Source organism: Alternaria burnsii, assembly GCF_013036055.1.
Source record: "Alternaria burnsii strain CBS107.38 chromosome Unknown 740, whole genome shotgun sequence".
NCBI lineage: Eukaryota > Fungi > Ascomycota > Dothideomycetes > Pleosporales > Pleosporaceae > Alternaria > Alternaria burnsii.
Genome location: NW_024066112.1, coordinates 370,356 through 389,998, shown reverse-complemented (window position 1 = coordinate 389,998; position 19,643 = coordinate 370,356). Strand labels below are relative to the sequence as shown.

The window sequence follows — 19,643 nt, the reverse complement described above, 5'->3', positions numbered from 1 at the left end:
GCGCCTCATTATCGCCGCGTTCCCTATCCTTCTGAGCATCACCACTCTCCTCTCCTGGTAGCACACAACCATCATGGCACCTGCCGTGGTGCACCTATACAATTCGGTGGCCAAGAACGCGAGAGCGTTCAAGTAAGTTCATGGTACCATTTGATCAGGTCGTGTATTGACAGACAAAGGGCCGCCTGGAAACATGCTGCGAAACTCGTACAGAAACGACTACCAGAATCCGCACAACCTACAGATGCGGTACTACAACCCATCCTCGCTCGAAATGCTCCAAAGCACCCTCTCCACCGTATTGCCTACCTCAAGCAAAGCAAGGGCCGCTGGTACACCACCCATAGCCAGATCAGCGCTGCTGTTCGACGCTTCACCACGTCTGCTGCTCGCAACTCAGGCGTGAAGTACGACAAGGCCTCCTTCCCCAAGTCACGTATCGGAGGCATAGTTACCGCCCAGGCCGGCCGCGCACCTTTTGCGTCGACCCTTCGCCCCAACCTCACCGGAGGCACGCTTGGGCGAACAGCAGGAGGCTACGGATGGGGCTCCGGGAGGGCCGGAGGCGCAAGGTACTTTTCGCATGGCCCTGCATCTCCAGCCCAGGTTATCAACAACGTGTCTCAGGCCGTCAGAGCGTTCCTCGTTGGTGGACAAAAGGCCCAATTCGATGGCGTCAACCCACACAACGGCGAGAAGCGCTTCAAGACTGTATCGGCGCTGCAGGATCAGGTCAACCGCACGCTGAACAAGGTTCCTAAGGCCACACCTGGATCCTACATCAGCTTCAACGTTAACCCCACCGTCACCGCTCTTACTCCCCTGAAGGCTGTCAAGGGCTTCACCTCGTTCGCACAAGAGAAGGAGACACTGAACAGCGAGGGCCTCCTCGATGTTCTATCCGTCGACTTTTCAAGGTCCGTCAAGGAGCTTGCAGCCGTTCTCAAAGATCTGCAACGATTAGCGGCATTAGGCGACCTTCCGATATCATACGAGAGCTCGGTGCTCAAAGTTCACTTCCCAGGCTGCGATGCGCAAACCGTCGAGACGATATGTAACGATTTTGAAGTCTCACGTGGCTCAGTATACCAAGACGAGGACTTTGACTCTTTCGTCGGCACCGATATCGCGCTTCTCTTTCCATTTGCACCCAGTCAGACACCGTCTGAATGTTCCTTCTATGAGAAACCCGTTGCTGAGCGTCAACATGTGCAGCCTAACATTGACTGGACACACATGCTCTCGGCATCACCCGCTGCTTCAGAAGGCTTCTCGACGCATTCTGAACAAAGTTACGAACAGATCGACGACTTTGCAACCGAGGAGCCTAATCCTTGGTTATCTGACTATGAAAGCCTGCACACCAGTGAGGCTGACGAAATGGACATGCATGCGCCGTTGGAATACCAAAGTTCTGATGGTATGTATAGATTCATGGCTCAGTGTGGAGCGTGATAGTGGATTGGGGAAGGGCGTTGATGATATGATGATACCTTTTGGTTTAGATTGTGGAATGGCATTTCCTCTCCTATGTAGTAACGAATTAATAAATTGAATGACACTCGAGAGGGGGTTTAAAGCTTTCATGAAATGCCAAACACAGCTACAGTTCCCTTCCAAATCATCGGCACGGATCTTGAACACGATAGCCGATGCCGGCGACCGCATCACCTTCTCCAGGCCTGCAAGCCTCAATGACCGCAACCAAGCCGCTTGCCTCTCTCGACCAGTCATCAGCGGCTACACTAGCCGAAAGAGGAAGTGGCGTCTAGAGCGTCACGTAAAAGCTCGCCTGTTCATGGGTTTATTTCCGGACAAGGGCGTAGGATGTCAACCTCCACTTTTCTTTCCTCCTCTTGACCTCGGGAAGGCGACATGGTGACTCTTAGTTCCTCTCTACGCGTTCGCAAAATGGCCTTTGCACCTACATTGATGTTCAAGATCTCCAGGTGACGTCGCACCGTGACAGAGTGGCCGCTGCAGGACTGTTTGGCGTGTTATTTCCGCTACAGGAATCAGGACAGGGGCTCGGGATGGGAACTCAGGATCAAGAATTGGAACGTTTGAGGATGATGCTGGATATAGCGCAGCATGGGAAAGAGGAGGAAATCAACCAGGATACAGAGAATGGCATCTGGACATCAGAAAAGAGCCAAAGCAACCAAAGTCCACAGCCCAGCATTCAACTTCACACAACCAACCGAAACGAAGCCATGAAGAACAACGCCATCTCGGGACCCGGCTCACCTCAATCTCCAGCTGATGCCACCGCCCCGTCAGCAGGCCAACCTATCGTCGACGTACCCCCAAATGGTGGCTACGGCTGGGTATGCGTAGCAGCCGTCGCAACAATAAACGGCCACACCTGGGGCCTCAATTCCGCCTACGCCGTCTTTCTCGCCCACTACCTTTCCACTTCCGCCTTCCCTGGTGCCACACCTCTGCAATACGCCTTCATTGGCGGGCTCTCCATATCTCAAGCCCTCATTGTTTCCCCAGTAGCTACTTCAACGACGAGAAGATGGGGGACGCGCACCACGCTGTTTATCGGCGTGGGGTTCGAGACGGTGAGCTTCATCGGAGCCAGTTTTGCGAGTGAGATCTGGCACTTGTTTTTGAGTCAGGGTGTATGTTTTGGTTGGGGAATGGGGTTTCTGTTCGTAGGCAGTGTGGGCATCGCTGCGCAGTGGTTCACTACACACAGATCGCTCGCTAATGGATGTTGTGCTGCTGGGAGTGGGCTTGGTGGGCTTATCTACAGTCTTGCTGCCCAGGCTATGATTCGCGATATTGGCCTACCGTGGGCGTTTCGCACACTGGCTGTCATTGCTTTCGTCGTCAATAGTGCATGCGCACTGCTTATCAAAGACCGAAACAAGCAGATTGGATCCAACCAGCTCAGTTTCGACTATACACTGTTTGCGAAACCGCAGTTTGTGGGACTGCTGGCGTTCGGGTTCCTGAGTATGCTGGGGTACATTGTTTTACTCTTCAGTTTACCGAGTTACGCGCGGACAATTGGGTTGAGTGCGCAGCAGGGAAGTATTATTGGCGCAGTGTTCAATCTGGGGCAAGCATTGGGAAGACCACCGATTGGCTATTTTTCCGATTCCATTGGCAGATTGAATATGGCGGGGAGCATGACGTTCCTTGTTGGGGTGTTTTGTTTGCTGATATGGATCTTTGCAAAGAGTTTTGGGGTATTAATCTTCTTCAGTCTGGTGGGTGGTATGGTGGCAGGAACGTTTTGGGCAACGGCTGCGCCAGTTACAACGGAGGTTATGGGGTTGAGAGACTTGCCGAGTGCGTTGAGTATTACTTGGTTGGTACTTGTGTTGCCTACTACGTGTAAGTCTTGGGTAGTTGTGGGTTCAATTGCGTGGAACAGCTTACTAACATGGATGCAGTCTCCGAGCCTATTGGTCTTGAAATCGTAGCGTTTAATGGAGGGAGTTATACTGGAGCTATTTTGTTTACGGGGTGGATGTACATCGGCGCTGCAGTCTGCTTGTGGATGGTGAGAACATGGAAGATTGGAGAAGACGAAGAGAATGCTGCGGCAGCTGCAAAGGGCGACGCTGAGCTAACTCCTGCTGAAGCCGAGAGCTTCCAAAGAAGTTCGTTCGTGAAGAGGATGTTCATGGTTCAAAAAGTTTGAGGTCGTGTCAAAAGAGTTGCAAAGTTCAAGAATAGGAGGAAGTATGTTGGTATGGCACCAACGACGTGCATTGTATTCTTCCATCTGGCCTTATAGGGGCGTTATATACAACACTCAAGTTTAGGTGATGATAATCATGACATGTACGCAAGCTGCCAATCTATAGTGCGGTCCCCCGAAGTGATATGTGTTGTCTATATCCCTCAAAACACCTTTTGTCTTTGCAAGGCGTTAATCAAGGTACGCATACATGGCACCCCATTTTTTTTGAAGTTAAGAAAAAAACGAGGCTATTCATTATTTTCCTATAGCGTCCTCCATGATTCTGAGCTCTCGACTTTTGACAGAGCACCCCACAGCCTGAAAGAGACGTGTGTTGTACTGACTTCACGAGTATCATGTGCATTACCTCTCCTTGAGATGAACATGTTGCCATCCTCCTATGGCTCCTGAAAGATGGGTTAAGATGCGGAAATCTGGAGCTGCACGGATCGGATGAACGCAGGCTGGCCAAAGATCCAGCTCAAGTACGGTTCACAGCACACTCACGTATTGCGTGTATAGGCGATACAAGATCCAAGTTTATAGATTTCTCGCCGTCCAGTACATCCACTTCCAGCTGCTACAGGTGGAACATCGAAGAACACGATGCTTTTTTTCTGTGGCTTGTCTGGCCGCAAACTGGTGGTTGAAGGAGTTTCTAGAAGCATGCGAAATGGGGGCTTAACCAGGCATCGCTATCCTTGCACCGCAGCATTAGCTCCCGTTGTCTAATCACTAGTCAGGTCCCCTTTCTCGGTGTCGCTGTATCATGCTGGTCGCGTCCAAGAAGATGTCGTGAGGACGTGCAACGCGTATGGATGACGGAATCTCTCCAGGGCTGCAATGTTGGAAGGTCGGGTAGGTCTGCAGCGGGGTAGCAAGATTTGTCGTCCAGTCGTCACCAGCTCCTACTGACGCATTCAAACATGACGTGCCGGTACGCGATTGGCTACGAGGATCATTTCCGGCATTGAGGCACCCATGTCATGTCTAAATGTCGTGGTTAGTGTTAGCAGATGACTTTGGACGCGCCGACACGACCCTGAGGTGTAATGCGAGGGACAAAAGCAGATTTCTCACACGAAGACACGTGGAAAGCCTAGTGACGATGGCGAACGAACTTCTCCGAGCGTGTTGTTGGTGTTGGTGCATGCCGTCAGGGTGCAGAATTCGCGTGCTTTGTTCCCATGTGGCCTCGGCGCAAAGCCCCCTGACGCCAACTGGCAGCATCCCGCTAATATGGCTGACTTTAGCCTCGCCTGCTCTCCTGTCCGTGTCCACAATTTGTCGTCGACGACACTGGCACGCCTTTGACTGCCACTTCTTCATCCGTTGTTGCTGCTGCCTCGGGATGTTTGCTCGTCCTGTTGTCTCCAGAATCGTGCTATCCCACCTTATGTCGCTCTTTTAGCTACTTGCCAACAGCCTTTCCTTGTAATATCACCTTCTAATCGTACTGCGTCACCGAGCGGCCTTCGCGCGAGACTGTCCAAACACGCGTTCCTTTGCCCCGAGCACTGACTTCAACATCGTCGGAAGTTTTGTCGCATCACTGACGCGCGAAGCATCCGAGACGGAAAAAGAAGAGTTGCAGCCCATCGAGCTGTACAGCGTGGGAAACCCTTGAATGCAAGCTCGACGGTCCATCTCGTCCTCGCAGCATCCGCCCTCATCACCTCCTCCATTTGCTCCAGGGCATTTTGGTGAAGCGACCACTCCGCCTGAGGCGCGTGAAGCAGTCTCTCCCACTTGGACGGCCCCTTCACCGGCTCGCACTCTTGGACATTCGAGTCCAGAGCTCCCTTCACTTCCGTCCTTCTCCGTACTTGGAAACAACCCGCGTACTCCCTCCAACGCTGCGAGGCACGACAGAACCGACACGTCCTACTATACCGCCAGCTGGGGCAGTCCGTACAGACACCCTCCTCCGGTATTCAATCCCTCGCGTCAAGTTTCGACAAACTTCGGCAGCGACGACTTTGAAGAAGAGGCTTCTGGACTCCAGTTTGGCCTTGGGCATCTACTCCCATCTCGGCTAGATCTTCAGGAAGAGTCGCCGAATCAATTCAACCTCGAGCATCTAATACCCCGTTTGGAACGGAACGCATCGCCAAACCGCTTCACGCTCGAACACTTAATCCGATCTCGATTGCCAAATCTGGTAACGCCCACCAAAGAAGCGCGAGCTTCCGGCACTACTCCCCGGGCTTCCGACACGAATCCTACTTCGCAGGAGTGGGTTGAACGATTCCTAGAAGAGCGTTGGAACCGCGAGACAAACGACTGGCGGGATAATAATAGCGATACAGAAGGATCAGGTGGAGAATCTGATTTGCCAATTGCTCCTCCGCCGAAAAGAGGACATAAGCAAAGAAACAACAACAAGACCCTGAACCAGCAGGACTTTTGGCGGCACTTTAGCAAGGAAGAAAAAGAAGCAGTCGGCAAGATGATGGCCTCCAAGTATGCGGATCCTGAGCCGTCCCCGGTCAGGCAAAACTCAGCATCAGGTCCTAGTACTGCACAGCAGATGAACGGGCACAGTGCACAGTCTGAAAAGACTCCAGTACCGACACCTACGAAAGCAACTAAGCCGGCAGATGAAACTCCCAGCAAGCTAGCGGGTAACGATGCATTCCAGGCAAGCCAAGATCTATCCAAGAACAAGCCACTACCTGACCCTCCGAGCAACTCATTTCTGGCTCCCCCAGGCGCAGCGCCTGCGCAGCCTCGGATGCGTAAGAAGGTCGTTGTCAAAGGCAAAGGCTGCATCATCTCGATACCACGCGACATTCCAAGAGGCAATCCCGGGTTCCCTCCGAAGCCGATGAGTGCGGAGGCTGTGAATGCAAAGCTCCGACAGCTTGAGCAACAGGGTTACGACACTCGTGGCTTCAGTACCGGAGGTCTAGAAACGCACAATCGAGCCATCTGGCCGGCAGAGGCCGATGTTCAGGCAGAACGTAACAATGCAGGTTCACGATACACCGTCCGTGTATCGAAGGAATCTGAATGGAAAGACTACCAGAACTCTCTGCTCGAGGCTAAGCTGGCAGCACTCGGTGTTAGCACCGGTGGCGAGGAAGACGTTCCTCTTCCTTTGTCACGACAAGCGTCATCACAGCAGCACCCTGGACAGGTTTTCTCTCCACCGATACCCACGTCCTCAGCTGGCAGTCTTCGTATGGCCAGGCACGGCAGCATTGCAGGTGGCGCCTTTCCATTCGGACCTTCACCTGGGCACATGTCCAGGCAATCGGTCGCATCTCCAGCATTTGGGCACATGTCCAGGCAATCAGTCGCGTCTCCAGCATTTGCAGGTCCACGTCCCGGTATGCACATGCATCGTCACTCGACTTTTGGATCACCTGCCAACTTTGTTCCATCGCATGGATACTCACCCTCAGGCACATGGTCGCCTGCTGGATACTTCAACTCTCAAGACGGACGCAGTGGCTCCCCTGCTCTTGCATCCTTGAGCAGGCCTGATCTTTCCGGATTGATCTCGCCGCACTCTCCATTCGGCATGGGACCCAATCAGCAGTTTCCTATTACGCCTACGCAGAGGGATGACTTCCAATTGCAGATGCAACTGCAGCAGCAGCAATTACAGAACCAGCTTCTACAGCAACAACAGCAACAAGTTCTCGGACTGCGACCGAACTCTACACTGGCCGAAGTACCTGAAGATGAAGACGAAGAAGACGAGGTTCCGGCGATGAAGCATGCCACTAAATCTGCACCGGAGATCGCTGTACCGACCCCTCGCGGTCATCGTCATAATATTAGTGAGAACCTTGAACGCGAGGCAGCGAATGAAGAGTATCACTTGGAAGAAGCTATCGACAAGCAATTTGCGGAAGGAGGAGATTTTAGTACTGAGCCAGAGACCAACGTATCCTACAAGCCCTCTAATGCTGTGGCTAACCCTACGTGGGAGGACTCGCGAACGATCTTGCACCAACCTCAACCGCACAGTAGAGCGCATTCACTGGCCAAGTCTCAGAAGCCTGTCGCCTTCTCGTTCCCCGCCCAGCAGAACCCCCGCTCAGACAGCGACGGTGCACAAACGAACGTTTCGGAAAACACCAACCCCAGCTTGGAAGATGGGGAAGTCCGTAATCCGGTACATGATTCCACGCAGCACTCCCAGGCCCCGTCCCAAGTCAACAACTCCTGGAAAGACAACAAGTTCGCCTTCAGCAAGCCTGCATCAGCAATTCACAGCAAACATGCATCGCGCTCCTCCATCTCGAAGCTCAATGTTGAAGCCAAGGAGTTCAAGTTCAATCCTACAGCGTCTTTCAGCCCAGGTTCTTTCTCTTCAGGCTTCAGCTTCGCACCTGCTGTCCAGCCGTCTACAGTTGCCGCCCCTGCCACCATTCCAGTCAACAACAAGCCTAGTATCGATGGATTGGCGAACTTCAACGTGTCAGCTCCTGCGTTCAAACCCGACGCACCTGTGTTCAAACCTGATGCACCGACATTCAAGCCCGTGGCTGAAGCTCCTGCGTTCAAGCCTGCTGCAGATAGCTCTCCATTCCCATCTGGTGGCTTTCACTTCTCAAGCCCACCGGCCTTCAAGCCAGATGCGCCTGCGTTCAACCCTGGTGTATCAGCTTTCAACCCCAACAAGCCGGATCCCGCCCCAACAAGCTTCTCATCAAAGATATTCGGAGATGTCAATCTATCCCAGAGCGACATCGTCAAGCCAGCTAAGCGTTCCAACGCTGTTCCGATTATCCGTCCCGACAACACACGCTCGCAGACCCCTGAGACAGAAGGCCGTGAGGGCCACGAGGACGAGTCTGGCCGACCTAAGCAAGCTGACGGTCGTGAGAAGAGAGTCCGACGTGATCGTCCTGATGCGGATGACGTGCCTAAGTTTGCACTTCAGCCTGTGCTTGCCTCTCAGCCTCTGGCCGAAATCAGGCAGCCCAATGCTGCTAAACAGGAACCTCAAGTTGAACGGGAGGAAGCTTTGGAGGACAAGGAGAACTTGTCGCCTGCACGTAAGCAGACCAAATCTCAATCAAAGAGCCCAGAGCCTCTGTCACAGCCGAAGCGAGAGATCGTCATGGCACCTATCTCACCGGCTCCACCGGCTCCAGAGAGCGATGAAGGTGCAGATGACGATACGCCTCATGCAAGCGACGTGCCGACACCTACCACCGAGGAACCTGAGCCATTGGGTAAGAAGCATACTCACAAGAGCACTCTATCGGCCAGTGCCAAACCATTCGAGTTCAAACCTCAATTCAACAGTGCCGGCTACGACTTCGGCTTCCACGTTCAGAAGCCATCTCAGGTCGAAGATCCAGAGAAGACTCAAGTATCTCCACCAAGATACGCCAGCAGAAGTCCAGCTACCACCTACAGACCTAGCGACGACGGCTCGTTCAAGACTGCCATGGAATCTGGTAGGCACCGGGCTTACCCTGAGAGTGAGAGCGTTGATTTCGACAACCTTGGCGATGCTTCCTTCAACGACATTGATGCTGTCATGAAGCACATGGATGGCGAAGGATCTGACTTTGGCGTTGAGCGCGACGAGACTTCCTGGGATCAATCCTCGCCCCAGAGGACACCGAATGTGTTTGAGCGCAATGACCTGCAGCCCAGCTTCAAGATGCGCAGCGACGCGCCTAGCCCCAGCCCCCGCCGCGGTTTCTTCCCTGGACGGCCTATGCAGGGCTCTGCAACATCAGGGCAAGATCCATTCGATGATGAGCGGGCTGCGCTTCCATACGACTCACCTGTGCGCCACCTGAACAACGCTGACGCCGGACCCATGAGCGACTGGGACGAAGGCCTCCTCACTGAGGACGAGTCCAAGGTTCAGACCCGCAGTGGCTTCTTCGACAAACATGTTGATGACCTCATGGGTCGTCTCCTGCAGGACCGCCTTGGCCCGCTAGAGCAAAACCTGCAAGGCATCCAAGAGGCGCTTGCAATGATGTCGCAACGTCCGGGACGCGGACGCCGTAGCATGTCCACTAGCGCACGTCTAGACAGCGATGCCGACGACGAAGATGATGATGCCGGCACCGACGTTGACTACCGTAATCGATCTCGAGGAAAAGACAGGAGGCTGGAGAAGATCCGATCCATCGTCAAGGACGCGCTTGAGATGCACCAATCACAGATCACGTCTATTCCGGTGCCCGTACCCGAACCGATGATCCCAGAGAAGATCCGGGAGATCGTCACCGACGCGCTTGCGCAACACCAGCCATCTGTGCAACCTGCTGAACCTGTTCCTGCTGATCAGATTCGCGCTATTGTTCAAGATGCGATTGCTTCCGCCAAGCCTGCGCAGGAACAGGTCGCCGAGCCCCTCAAGCCTGAAGACATCCGCTCTATTCTTTCTGACATGCTCGCAACTCATGTTCCTCAGCCAGTGGAGCCGGTCAAGACTGATGATATCCGATCCATTGTGTTGGAGGCGTTCGAGACGCATGCTCCTCAACCGATGCCACCTCCAGTACCTGAGCAAATCTGGCCTGACGACCTGAAGGCCATCGTTACCGAAGCTCTCGCATCACACCAGCCAGCCTTGGAACAGGTGCAAGCGGAGAACATTCGTTCCATCGTCGCCGAGGCGTTCGCATCTCACCAGCCTCAAGCACCTGCTGCGCCAACTGCCGACAATGTACAGCCAGACATGATCCGATCTATCGTTGCTGAGGCTTTGGCGAACCAGAAGCCCGCTGCTCTTGAGGCTCCTGTCGATATTCCACAGCCACAGCTTGATATGTCCGAGCTCTACCAAATCATCGGCAGTCTCAAGGCCTCAATCGCGCAGACTACCAGTCACCATCTCCAGGCTGAAGATGTGCGTGAGCTTGTTGACGATGCCTTGAGCCGTCACGGCATGGAGGTCGCCCAACGGGAGGAATCTAAAGCTGTTCAGGAGAGGGATGCTCGTATCACAGACCTTGAGGAAATGCTCAAGGAAGCCACCCTCCGATTCAACGCTGAAGCTGAAGCCCGCCAAGCTATCGAGGCCCGAGAAGCAGACTCTGCACGTCTGCTCAAGGTTACAGAGGAAGAGCTTACACTTCTCCAACAGGCTGCCAAGGACGACGAGCATAAGATTGGTACTTTGACTGAGGAGCGAGACGTCCTTCGTCGCAGCCTTGAATCTTACCAGGCCGATGCAGCTGAAATGCGCGACAAGTTGTCTGCTTTCGACATCGAGAGTGAGCAGCTTAAGCTCACAAACATTGCATTGGAGAGCTCGGAGGAGGACCTCAAGAAGAGACTCGATTCAGTCACAGCAGAGAATGAGGCGCTTACGTTCACGCTTGAGGAACATCGTCTCTCTGCCAACAAGTGGCGAGGCGACCTCCAGGACGCTCATGAAGAAGGAGAAAAGCTCCGCAAGGCTATTGGAGAGGCCCGCTTCCAGGCCGAGGAGGCTACTCGTGTGCGAGAATCTATGCGTACCAAGCTTGAGAAGCTTCAACAAGACATGGTTGCCGCTTCGCAGCAGGTCGCGTCTGAGCGTGCCCAATTCCAGAAGCACGAAGAGGCGTCTGCGACAAAGTACGAGGTTCTCAGCGCACGCATCGAAGCTGAGGGCCGCACACGGGAGCGTCTGGAGAGGGAGCTTGAGCGCTTGGAAACCCAGGAGCGTGAAGGTATGAGACTCAGATTCCATCTTGAGCAAACTCAGAAGCACAACGCCAAACTTGAGGAGACAATCCAAGAGCTGAGGAAGGAGTCTATGGAGCACCAGAGGAACGCCCAACGCTACGAGCGTGACATGCGAGAGGCCAGGGATGCTGCGCACGTCGAGATCCGCCGCACCCGCGTGCTCATGGAGGCCGATGTTGATGCAGCTAATAACCAGGTCAACATTGTTCGCCACGAGCTTGAGAGCGAGATCGCCCGTGTCCGCGCCGAGCTGGACCAGGTCCGCTTGGATGCTGATACTGCCAAGGAGAAGCACGAGCTGGATTTGGAGGCGGCTTCGGACCTCAAGAAGCAAGCTGTGCAAGAAGCAGTGGAGAACAACAGGCACAGTCTGCATGAGCAGCAGCGCACCTTTGAGCGTCAACTTGAGCACATCAAGCATGAGCATGCTCGCGCTCTCGAATTCGCTCGTGAAGACAAGGAGCGTGCCGAGGCTTTCCACAACGACAAGCTTGCTTTGGCCGACTCCAAGCTCGACCACTTCAAAGACAAGATTGCGTTGCTGGAAGAGAAGCTCCAGGTCGCGAAGGAAGCTGCCAGTGCCGCTGCTGCAGCGGCAGCCAAGTCTCCTACGACTTCTTCGTTCGGTGGCGGCGCAGGAGCTCAGGCGTTGCGCGAGTCCATCGGTGTTCTCCAGGAGCAGCTACAAGAGCGGGAGGGACGTATCGAGTCTCTTGAGCGTCAGCTTGAAGAAGTCGACACTGAGGCTCCTGCTAAACTGAAGGAGCGCGACACCGAGATCAACTGGCTCCGTGAGCTACTTGGCGTACGCGTCGATGACCTAAATGACCTCATCAACTCTCTTGCTCAGCCAACCTTCGACCGCGAGACCGTCCGCGACGCCGCAATCCGCATCCGCACAAACTTGCAGATGGAGCAATCCGAAAAGGAACGTCTCATCTCAGGCGGGCAACAATCTTTCCCCACCCTGAGCTCCCTCTCCAACTTTGCGTCACCTAAAGCAGTCCAGCTCGCTGCCGCTATCGGCAATTGGCGCAAGGGTCGCGGCGAAGCTACGTCTGCTCTCGCAGGCAACTCCTCCACTAAGCCTACCGCACGTACCCAGACACCTTCGCGCGTGCAACCCCACTCCGCACAATCCTTCCTCTCGGGCCTTATGACTCCGCCAACCTCCAACGCGCGCCGTGGATCTGAGCTCTCAACTGCTTCTTCATCGCAGCAGCGTCCTGCAGTCATGCGCTCAAATTCTAATAGCTCCCGTGCGTCAACCGAAGTAGGGTTCCCAGCGCTCGGCAAGCAGCCGCGTACACCCCCTCTGATGAGGAAGCAGGCGTATGACCAAGATGCTGAAATGGAACCGTTCAGTGAAAGCGGCTTCTACGATGATGAGAGTACTGTTGATGGTGAATTGACGCCTTTGGCGTTGAACTTTGGGAGGGAATTGCAACGGTAGATTTCTCTGCCGTATCGAAACTGAAAACCTTTTCCTTTGTTAACTATTTACTTTTTGTTTTATCTTAGCTCGTATGAGCGTTCCTGTCTTTGACTACGTCCTGGTTCTTTCTCTCTTGGTTGGTGTCTTCACCTTGGTACCTAATGCTTGCTGCTTTGCTCGCGTTCTGTCTTTTGGATTGGAATATATACCCCCGCAAGACCGTATTTTCGCACTTTACACCAGATTGTATACAACAAGTCTCCTTGGTTATATAGTTTCTTATGTATGTTTGGGATGATTTGGCAAGCTGGAACGGACAAGGAGGAGGGGGCCTAGAAACTAGCTTATTAAATTGTTAATTTACTACTTTCTTTGACATATGAGGTGTGCTCTCGTATGTGCGCAAGGCGGCTCATGCTGGCCTTGATATCTGTTAACAGGGAACTCAAGCATATATCTTGAACGACTTGGGAGTTCGGAGTTTGCTAAACCTTCCTTTTGCTAGAAGGATATATTCGATAGCGTTTACGGGGTAAGGTTACTCTAAGTAATTGCAATTGAATCATCACAAGATGAGCGCGAACGCAAGATGGAGCAAGTTTGGAGTACATAGGTAACAAGCGCATTGACCAACGCGGGGAAGACGCGATGACCTATTCGCGGGAACCCTTGCTTCCAAATAACGCGACGGTAACATCTGCTGCGCTTCAACCTACCAATCGACTTTAGGAACCCACGACACCCGAGCCACAGATTGAACACTGCAAACGAGTGGAGCAGTGCTGCGTGATTTCATCCTTTGCGTGCACGAACGGAAGCACATTCAACAAAGTCTCGAGGTCACCTCACCCCGCCGCCGCTCTTCCATCGACCACAGACTACGCGATCCCCGATCCCCCACGTACAAGCGCATCAACGAAACAACTCTCAATCAAATCTGTGAACAAGACACAGAGAGCACAGAAGAACCATGGCTTCGGAAGCAGCAACAGGAGAGCAGAACTTTGGAGCAAGCCAAATGTCGGATGGGGAGGAGACCCTCACGCCGCTCGAACAAGAAGTTTTGGATGAATATGCGCGGTTGTTGGGAAACTTGAATACTGTTCGTCTTTGCCTTTTCCACCGACTGAAGATGATAAGCCGTGTCAGTCGTTTCCTCTGATTCTCACTAACGCTCAGAGTAGCTTTCCTCCCTCCTGCTAGACCTATCGAACAACCCCAGCGCTGCCATACTGGACGGACTGCGCGGCCTTGAACGGAAAACTAGTTTGGTGTTTACGCTGCTGAAAGCTAGTGTTTACAGTATTGTGTTGAATCAGCAGATTGACACCGAGGGGGGCAGTAACGCTGGTGATGACAACACTGAATTAAGAGACTGAAAAAGGAAGAGAGAAGTGGCATGGACGACAAACGAATAGATGGATATGACATAATGTCGGAGTGAGCGTGGTGCGTCCAAACAACGCTAGCATAAAAGAGTCTGAGACTATGATACCCCACTAGAGAGCAAGACAGTAAGAGAGAATAGAGAGCGTTCGCGCATCAAGCAGACATGGACACATGCAAGATGACGTGATATGATACAAGATATCTACACAAGCTCTCTATGAGCCGTTCCACCCAACTTCATACCATGCATATGATACATCTCAGTCATACCCTGTCCATATCTAACAAAACAACTAGTCACAAAATCCAACTCTGCTACACTGAATTCTAGTGAATAGACCCACCATAGTAGACCTTCCTAACATCTACCAACTTCTTACCTCTCGCCCTTGCAATCTCGTCTGGTAACTTCTGACTTGTCAGCGCCTCCCATGTCGCCTTGATAACGTTCATTTTGTTCCTCGAACGAGGGGTTTTTGCAGACAAGTCTTGGAGGCCGGCTGCACGTGCGAGCTCGAAGATGAGATGTTGGACGCGGAGACCGAAACCTATGAGCATTCGAGTTAGCATTGCAACCGGAGAGTTTACTGGAGTGATGGGTAGTATGAGGAGGTTTTATCTTACCTGGCGGTCTGGAAAAGAGCTGGACGCGAGTAGCGCCCACCTTGGTCTCCAAATCTCCAAATGTCGTCCTGTTCTCGTAGCGTGGAACTGGACGCATGTTTCGTATCGCGCTCATGACACTCTGCTTGCGTCCTTCTTCCGGTTCTACGGATTTACCCTCGCCGACACCTAATAGACCATCTTGGTTTCCCGCTATGGTAAGGTAGTACAGACTTCTTATCTTGCCCATACGTGTCTGGTTCGTGACGCCGTGAACAACTAAAGTCTTGACACGGATCTGGCGCAACTTTTGCTTGTCCCAGCCCAGGTATTGCAAGAGGCGCTTTTGCCGGGGGTCCTCTTCCTCTTCGGTCTTGAGGCGGCGTGTTTGGCGGGCCATGCGGCTTTCGACACGGGGGAGGTCGGGTGCGATGACGGAGTGGCGCTCGTCTCCCAAGGCTTGCAAAGCGGCGGGGTTCTTCGATGTGTAGGTTGCACGTGGGTCCAGCGTGGCTTGCGTGACAGCTGCATCCATAGCGTTTTGCAAAGCCTCGTCGGTTTCGCCTTCTGGTATGCCGTTGGGGTACATTTTGGCGAGGTTTTCCGTTGCTAACCGGGTTATGTTTTGGTCGCGCTCGACTTCGTTGGCGATGCGGAAGGTTTTGGAGCCTTCAATGTCGTCGCCGGTCAGACGCTCAGGTCGGTCTGTTACTGGGTCTACCTGTGCGAGGTCGTCTTCGTAGTTGAGACGCCATGGGTCTGTTCTTCGCTGACCCTGTGTGAGGACATCTCGTGCGTCGATTGTAGACTCTGCGGCTTTGATGGCGGCGATCTGCGAGGGGGTGTATTTTTTCTCAAGGAGCGTCGTCTCTGCGGTATCGTACTTTGGGTATTCTGCTTCCGCCGCTTGGTTGAGTAACTTGAGGTCGTCGGCTTTTATTGACGGGTAATGTGGTCTCTTCTTGCGGGCTTGTCTGGGTGCGGAAGCATGGAAAGTGCGTTGCGGAGGTGGTTTAGGAAGAGTCGTCGATGCTGCTTTGGTGAAGAGACATCTTGCGGGGCGGCAGACGCTCATTTTTGCCCTTCAACCTCCGACTGAGGGCCAATTGAGCGCAGGGCGGCGGTAACAGCGGGTGGCCTGCGCGGCGGCGTGATGGTCAAAGTGAAGTTCGGAAAGTTCAAAGGTGACTAAGCGGAATGGCAGTAATCGCTCCAGCCAATCGCCGCCTTCCCATCCCCGTGACTAACTCAACTTTCTCTTTTCTCCATTCCACGTACGCTGCATGTACTCTCGGATCTTTACTCGACCGCTTCGGACACTGCTGGCCAGTAGCCGCTATTCTCAAACTGCTAGGTACAATATGGCTTCGTCCGCCGACAATGTTGCGCCTATCGAAAGCAATGGCGCAAAAAGATATGCAGAGACACCTTTACGGAGCGAGGAAGGACCACGAGGCAATTACAGGTTCAAGAACAAGCGCATGAAGAACGGTCATGCTGAGCAGAGTAAAATCTTGAAAACGAACGGCACCAATGAGGAAGTTTTATTGCAGGATGTTACTGCGCTCATCAAAAATCTTAATCTTCAAAGAGAAGGAAAGGAAGGCTCGACAATACTGCCAGAGAAGTTCAAAGAGATCACAGTTGAGATCAAGGAGATATCTTCTACTGGTGATGGCCTAGGTTTCCAGCACAACTCGGACTCGGATCAGGTCTATGTTGTGCCTTTTAGCGCACCTGGAGACATTGTGACAGCACGACCGCACAAACACTTTGAGAAAGAAAAGTACTCCATGGCTGACTTCGTCAATGTCATCACGCCTTCAAATCACCGCAATGACTCTCTTGTAAAATGTCCCTACTTCGCCAGTTGCTCAGGCTGTCAATTCCAAATGCTACCCTACGACTTCCAACTTCAACACAAAAAGACCATTGTCGAAAAGGCATACAAGAACTTCTCCAACCTCCCACCCGAGCTCATTCCCACCATCGGCGACACAATTGGTTCACCACTGCAGTACGGATACCGCACAAAACTAACCCCTCATTTCGACGGCCCTCCAGACGCCCGTCGAAGTGACGGTCGAAATGGCATCAAGCGAACATTTAAAGAAATACCCCCCATTGGCTTCATGAAAAAAGGAACACGTACAACAATTGACATAGAAGACTGTCCCATTGGCACAGACGCCGTCCGCGCAGGCAACAAGCGAGAGCGAAAACGCGTCGCAGACGCCATATCCACATACCACAAAGGCGCTACACTTCTGCTGCGCGAAGACACAAAGCGTATTCCCAAAAACGAATACGATGTCACAAAGGAAACAGACTCAGATGCTGTAATCGAAGACAGAGGCGAGCACATCCACCGCAAAACATGTATAACAGATCCCAACGCCAAATCGACAGAGTACATCTCCGACTTCCAGTTTGTCAACCCAGCTGGTTCCTTTTTCCAGAACAACAACTCCATCCTCCCTGTCTTCACACAATACATACGCGAAAATATCCTACCCTCCTCTAAATCAGCGCCCAATCATAAAATCACCCACTTGATCGACGCATACTCGGGTTCCGGCCTCTTCACCATCACCCTCTCTTCCCTCTTCAAGTCCTCCCTCGGCATCGACATATCCCCCGCTAGTATAACCTCCGCATCTACAAACGCACGCTTGAACAATCTTCCAGAGTCCTCTACACGCTTCATCGCCGCTGACGCCGCCCGTCTCTTCGCTTCCATCGAGTCTCCCGCCGACGAAACGGTCGTCATGCTAGATCCGCCCAGGAAAGGCTGCGATGAATCCTTCTTGCGGCAGCTGGTGCAGTATGGACCCGCAAGAGTGGTGTATGTGAGTTGTAACGTGCATACTCAGGCGAGGGATGTGGGCGTGCTGGTAGGCGGGATGATGGGTGTTGATGGCGGGTTTGGGAAAGGCGAGGGGTGTTATGAAATTGAAAGTTTGAGAGGGTTTGACTTTTTCCCGCAGACGGGGCATGTGGAGGGTGTGGCTGTGTTGAGGAGGAAGGAGAATGCTGCGCAGAATGGAGAGGCGTGAGAACGATGACGGAGATTCCTCATTGTATGGTTAGTGAATGGTGGTGAGCACATTGATTCTACGAATTTGTTGAGAGTGTTTTCATTGTCAAAGGTTTTTGCTGTACATCTCCTGCTCGCTCAAAGCCATGCCAACATTTACGCACGTTTCTCACGATACTTATCTCGCCGTCTACGTGCTTCCAGGCCCACCCAGCAGCGCGAACCTTCGGACAATACTGGGACCGATCTCATCGTACTCGGCCTTGGTGTGGCAGTAACTCTTGAACTCGGGTGTCTGACCGAGCAAGCTACCTCCGAACCATGGGCCGTGTCTTTGTCTCTTATGCGTAATGACTTGTACGTCCAGGCCACCACTCTTTGCACCTCCGCTTCGCGCCTCTGATGCCTTGATCCTCGCATCAACCATGTGCCTGATATCACGCTGCAGGCGTCGACCAAAGTCCTTGTATAGTGTTGAACCACCTGATAGCACAATGTTCTTGTAGAGCCCTCTGCGTACATCGATGGGGGAGGATTGGATGACGGTGTCGACAATGGTGGGGAGCGGGGTGAGGAAATCGGAGGAATAGATTTCGGGGTTGAAGAAGATCTCTGGCGCAAGGAAACGTTCGTAGCCGACGTCGACGGTTGTGGTCTTGCCGTTGGGGTAGTTGACGGTGTGCTTCTTGAATCGGTCGTCTGACTCGCGATCGAAGCGTGCGAACTCCTTGACGATATCGGGACACACGTAGCAGTATTCCTCCTTGATGCGCTCGGCGGTCTGAAGGGAGGAGTCGGACTCGCCGCGTTCTCGGAGCAGCGATTGTACGAAGTTGGTAATGTCGCGACCAGCGATGGGGACACTCTTGATGGAGGAGCCAATGACGTACCCTTCGGCGACGGGAATGACGTGAGTAACACCAGCACCTGAGTCGATGACAGTACCGGTGAGGGATCGGTCCTGTACCTTGGAGCTGGTCCATGACGCGGCCAGGGCGAGCACAGCTTGTACGGCGATGTAGAGACCAGCAACATTGAAGGACTCGAACATGATTTCGGCAGTAGCTTCGCGGTTCTCTGGGGGGTTCAGTGGCTATAGGCTGTCAGTGTCGTCTTTCTATTCGTGGTAGAAGCACAGCGTACGGGCTCGGTGAGGAGGAAGTGGTGATCTTCAGGCTCCACTCTCAGGTACTTGAATATCGAGTTGGACCAGAAGCGTTCCATAAGGTCCTGCATGCCATCAGTATACCCTCGTGTCCATTTGCAGGCTCCTCCATACCCAGTTGTCTATCTGACCATGCCTGATCGGGTAGTTGATGCCATAGCCCGCGCCTCCAGCTGCGGCCAGAGCTTCGTCGCCGATGAAGAAGTCGAGGTCCTCGGTACCGCGCTTTCCAGACAGATGACCACCGGGCCCAGCTCCGCCAGTCAGGTATGAGGGCTTGTTCGCAACGGCTGGACGTCCAGAGCCTGATCCGCCGCTACCGCCTGTTGGACCTTTGGTAGCTATCGCAGTGGGAAAGACGAACGAGGGGGAGTCGTTGCCGGCGAAACCTGGTGCGTTGTTATTAAGAGCTGATGCATTGAATTGAGTCGTTGAGCGTACCGAGCTTCGAGTAACCCGTACCGCTGCAGCCAGTGTCAGTACTCAATCGCAACGTGGGTGCCCATCGGCAGCTATTAGCTTACTTGTCCATGACAACGGCGGGGGTTTGGGACGCCATGGTTGCTGCTGCTTGGCGTAAAAATCAATATACAAAGCAGCTCAGGTGATCCCTGATATGAGAGCGAAGGCGCGTGGGTTGGGTGTCGAGGTGGCT

The 19,643-nt window shown here is 53.2% G+C and overlaps 7 protein-coding genes across 7 annotated transcripts; 5 read left to right on the top strand and 2 right to left on the bottom strand.

The window, feature by feature from the left end:
• Nucleotides 1-73: 73 nt before the first annotated feature.
• GT037_004974 (uncharacterized protein) lies at nt 74-1,479 on the top strand (the record flags this gene model as incomplete). Its single annotated transcript, XM_038930021.1, has 3 exons — nt 74-132; nt 180-1,420; nt 1,472-1,479. The coding sequence occupies 3 exons, from the start codon at nt 74-76 to the stop codon at nt 1,477-1,479; spliced, it is 1,308 nt and encodes a 435-aa protein (XP_038786971.1).
• A 554-nt stretch (nt 1,480-2,033) lies between these two features.
• Nucleotides 2,034-3,658, top strand: GT037_004973 (mfs general substrate transporter; the record flags this gene model as incomplete). The annotated part of the gene is made up of 2 exons (XM_038930020.1): nt 2,034-3,348; nt 3,408-3,658. The coding sequence occupies 2 exons, from the start codon at nt 2,034-2,036 to the stop codon at nt 3,656-3,658; spliced, it is 1,566 nt and encodes a 521-aa protein (XP_038786970.1).
• A 1,669-nt stretch (nt 3,659-5,327) lies between these two features.
• On the top strand, nt 5,328-12,812 carry GT037_004972 (uncharacterized protein; the record flags this gene model as incomplete). Its single annotated transcript, XM_038930019.1, has 1 exon — nt 5,328-12,812. One exon carries the CDS (start codon nt 5,328-5,330, stop codon nt 12,810-12,812), a length of 7,485 nt encoding a protein of 2,494 aa, XP_038786969.1.
• Nucleotides 12,813-13,764: 952 nt separating this feature from the next.
• GT037_004971 (uncharacterized protein) lies at nt 13,765-14,173 on the top strand (the record flags this gene model as incomplete). The annotated part of the gene is made up of 2 exons (XM_038930018.1): nt 13,765-13,896; nt 13,979-14,173. The coding sequence occupies 2 exons, from the start codon at nt 13,765-13,767 to the stop codon at nt 14,171-14,173; spliced, it is 327 nt and encodes a 108-aa protein (XP_038786968.1).
• A 337-nt stretch (nt 14,174-14,510) lies between these two features.
• Nucleotides 14,511-15,861, bottom strand: GT037_004970 (37s ribosomal protein s5; the record flags this gene model as incomplete). Its single annotated transcript, XM_038930017.1, has 2 exons — nt 14,511-14,731; nt 14,808-15,861. The coding sequence occupies 2 exons, from the start codon at nt 15,859-15,861 to the stop codon at nt 14,511-14,513; spliced, it is 1,275 nt and encodes a 424-aa protein (XP_038786967.1).
• A 286-nt stretch (nt 15,862-16,147) lies between these two features.
• Nucleotides 16,148-17,842, top strand: GT037_004969 (s-adenosyl-l-methionine-dependent methyltransferase; the record flags this gene model as incomplete). Its single annotated transcript, XM_038930016.1, has 1 exon — nt 16,148-17,842. One exon carries the CDS (start codon nt 16,148-16,150, stop codon nt 17,840-17,842), a length of 1,695 nt encoding a protein of 564 aa, XP_038786966.1.
• A 171-nt stretch (nt 17,843-18,013) lies between these two features.
• GT037_004968 (actin-related protein 3) lies at nt 18,014-19,547 on the bottom strand (the record flags this gene model as incomplete). Its single annotated transcript, XM_038930015.1, has 5 exons — nt 18,014-18,916; nt 18,967-19,053; nt 19,103-19,377; nt 19,430-19,452; nt 19,513-19,547. The coding sequence occupies 5 exons, from the start codon at nt 19,545-19,547 to the stop codon at nt 18,014-18,016; spliced, it is 1,323 nt and encodes a 440-aa protein (XP_038786965.1).
• Nucleotides 19,548-19,643: the final 96 nt, after the last annotated feature.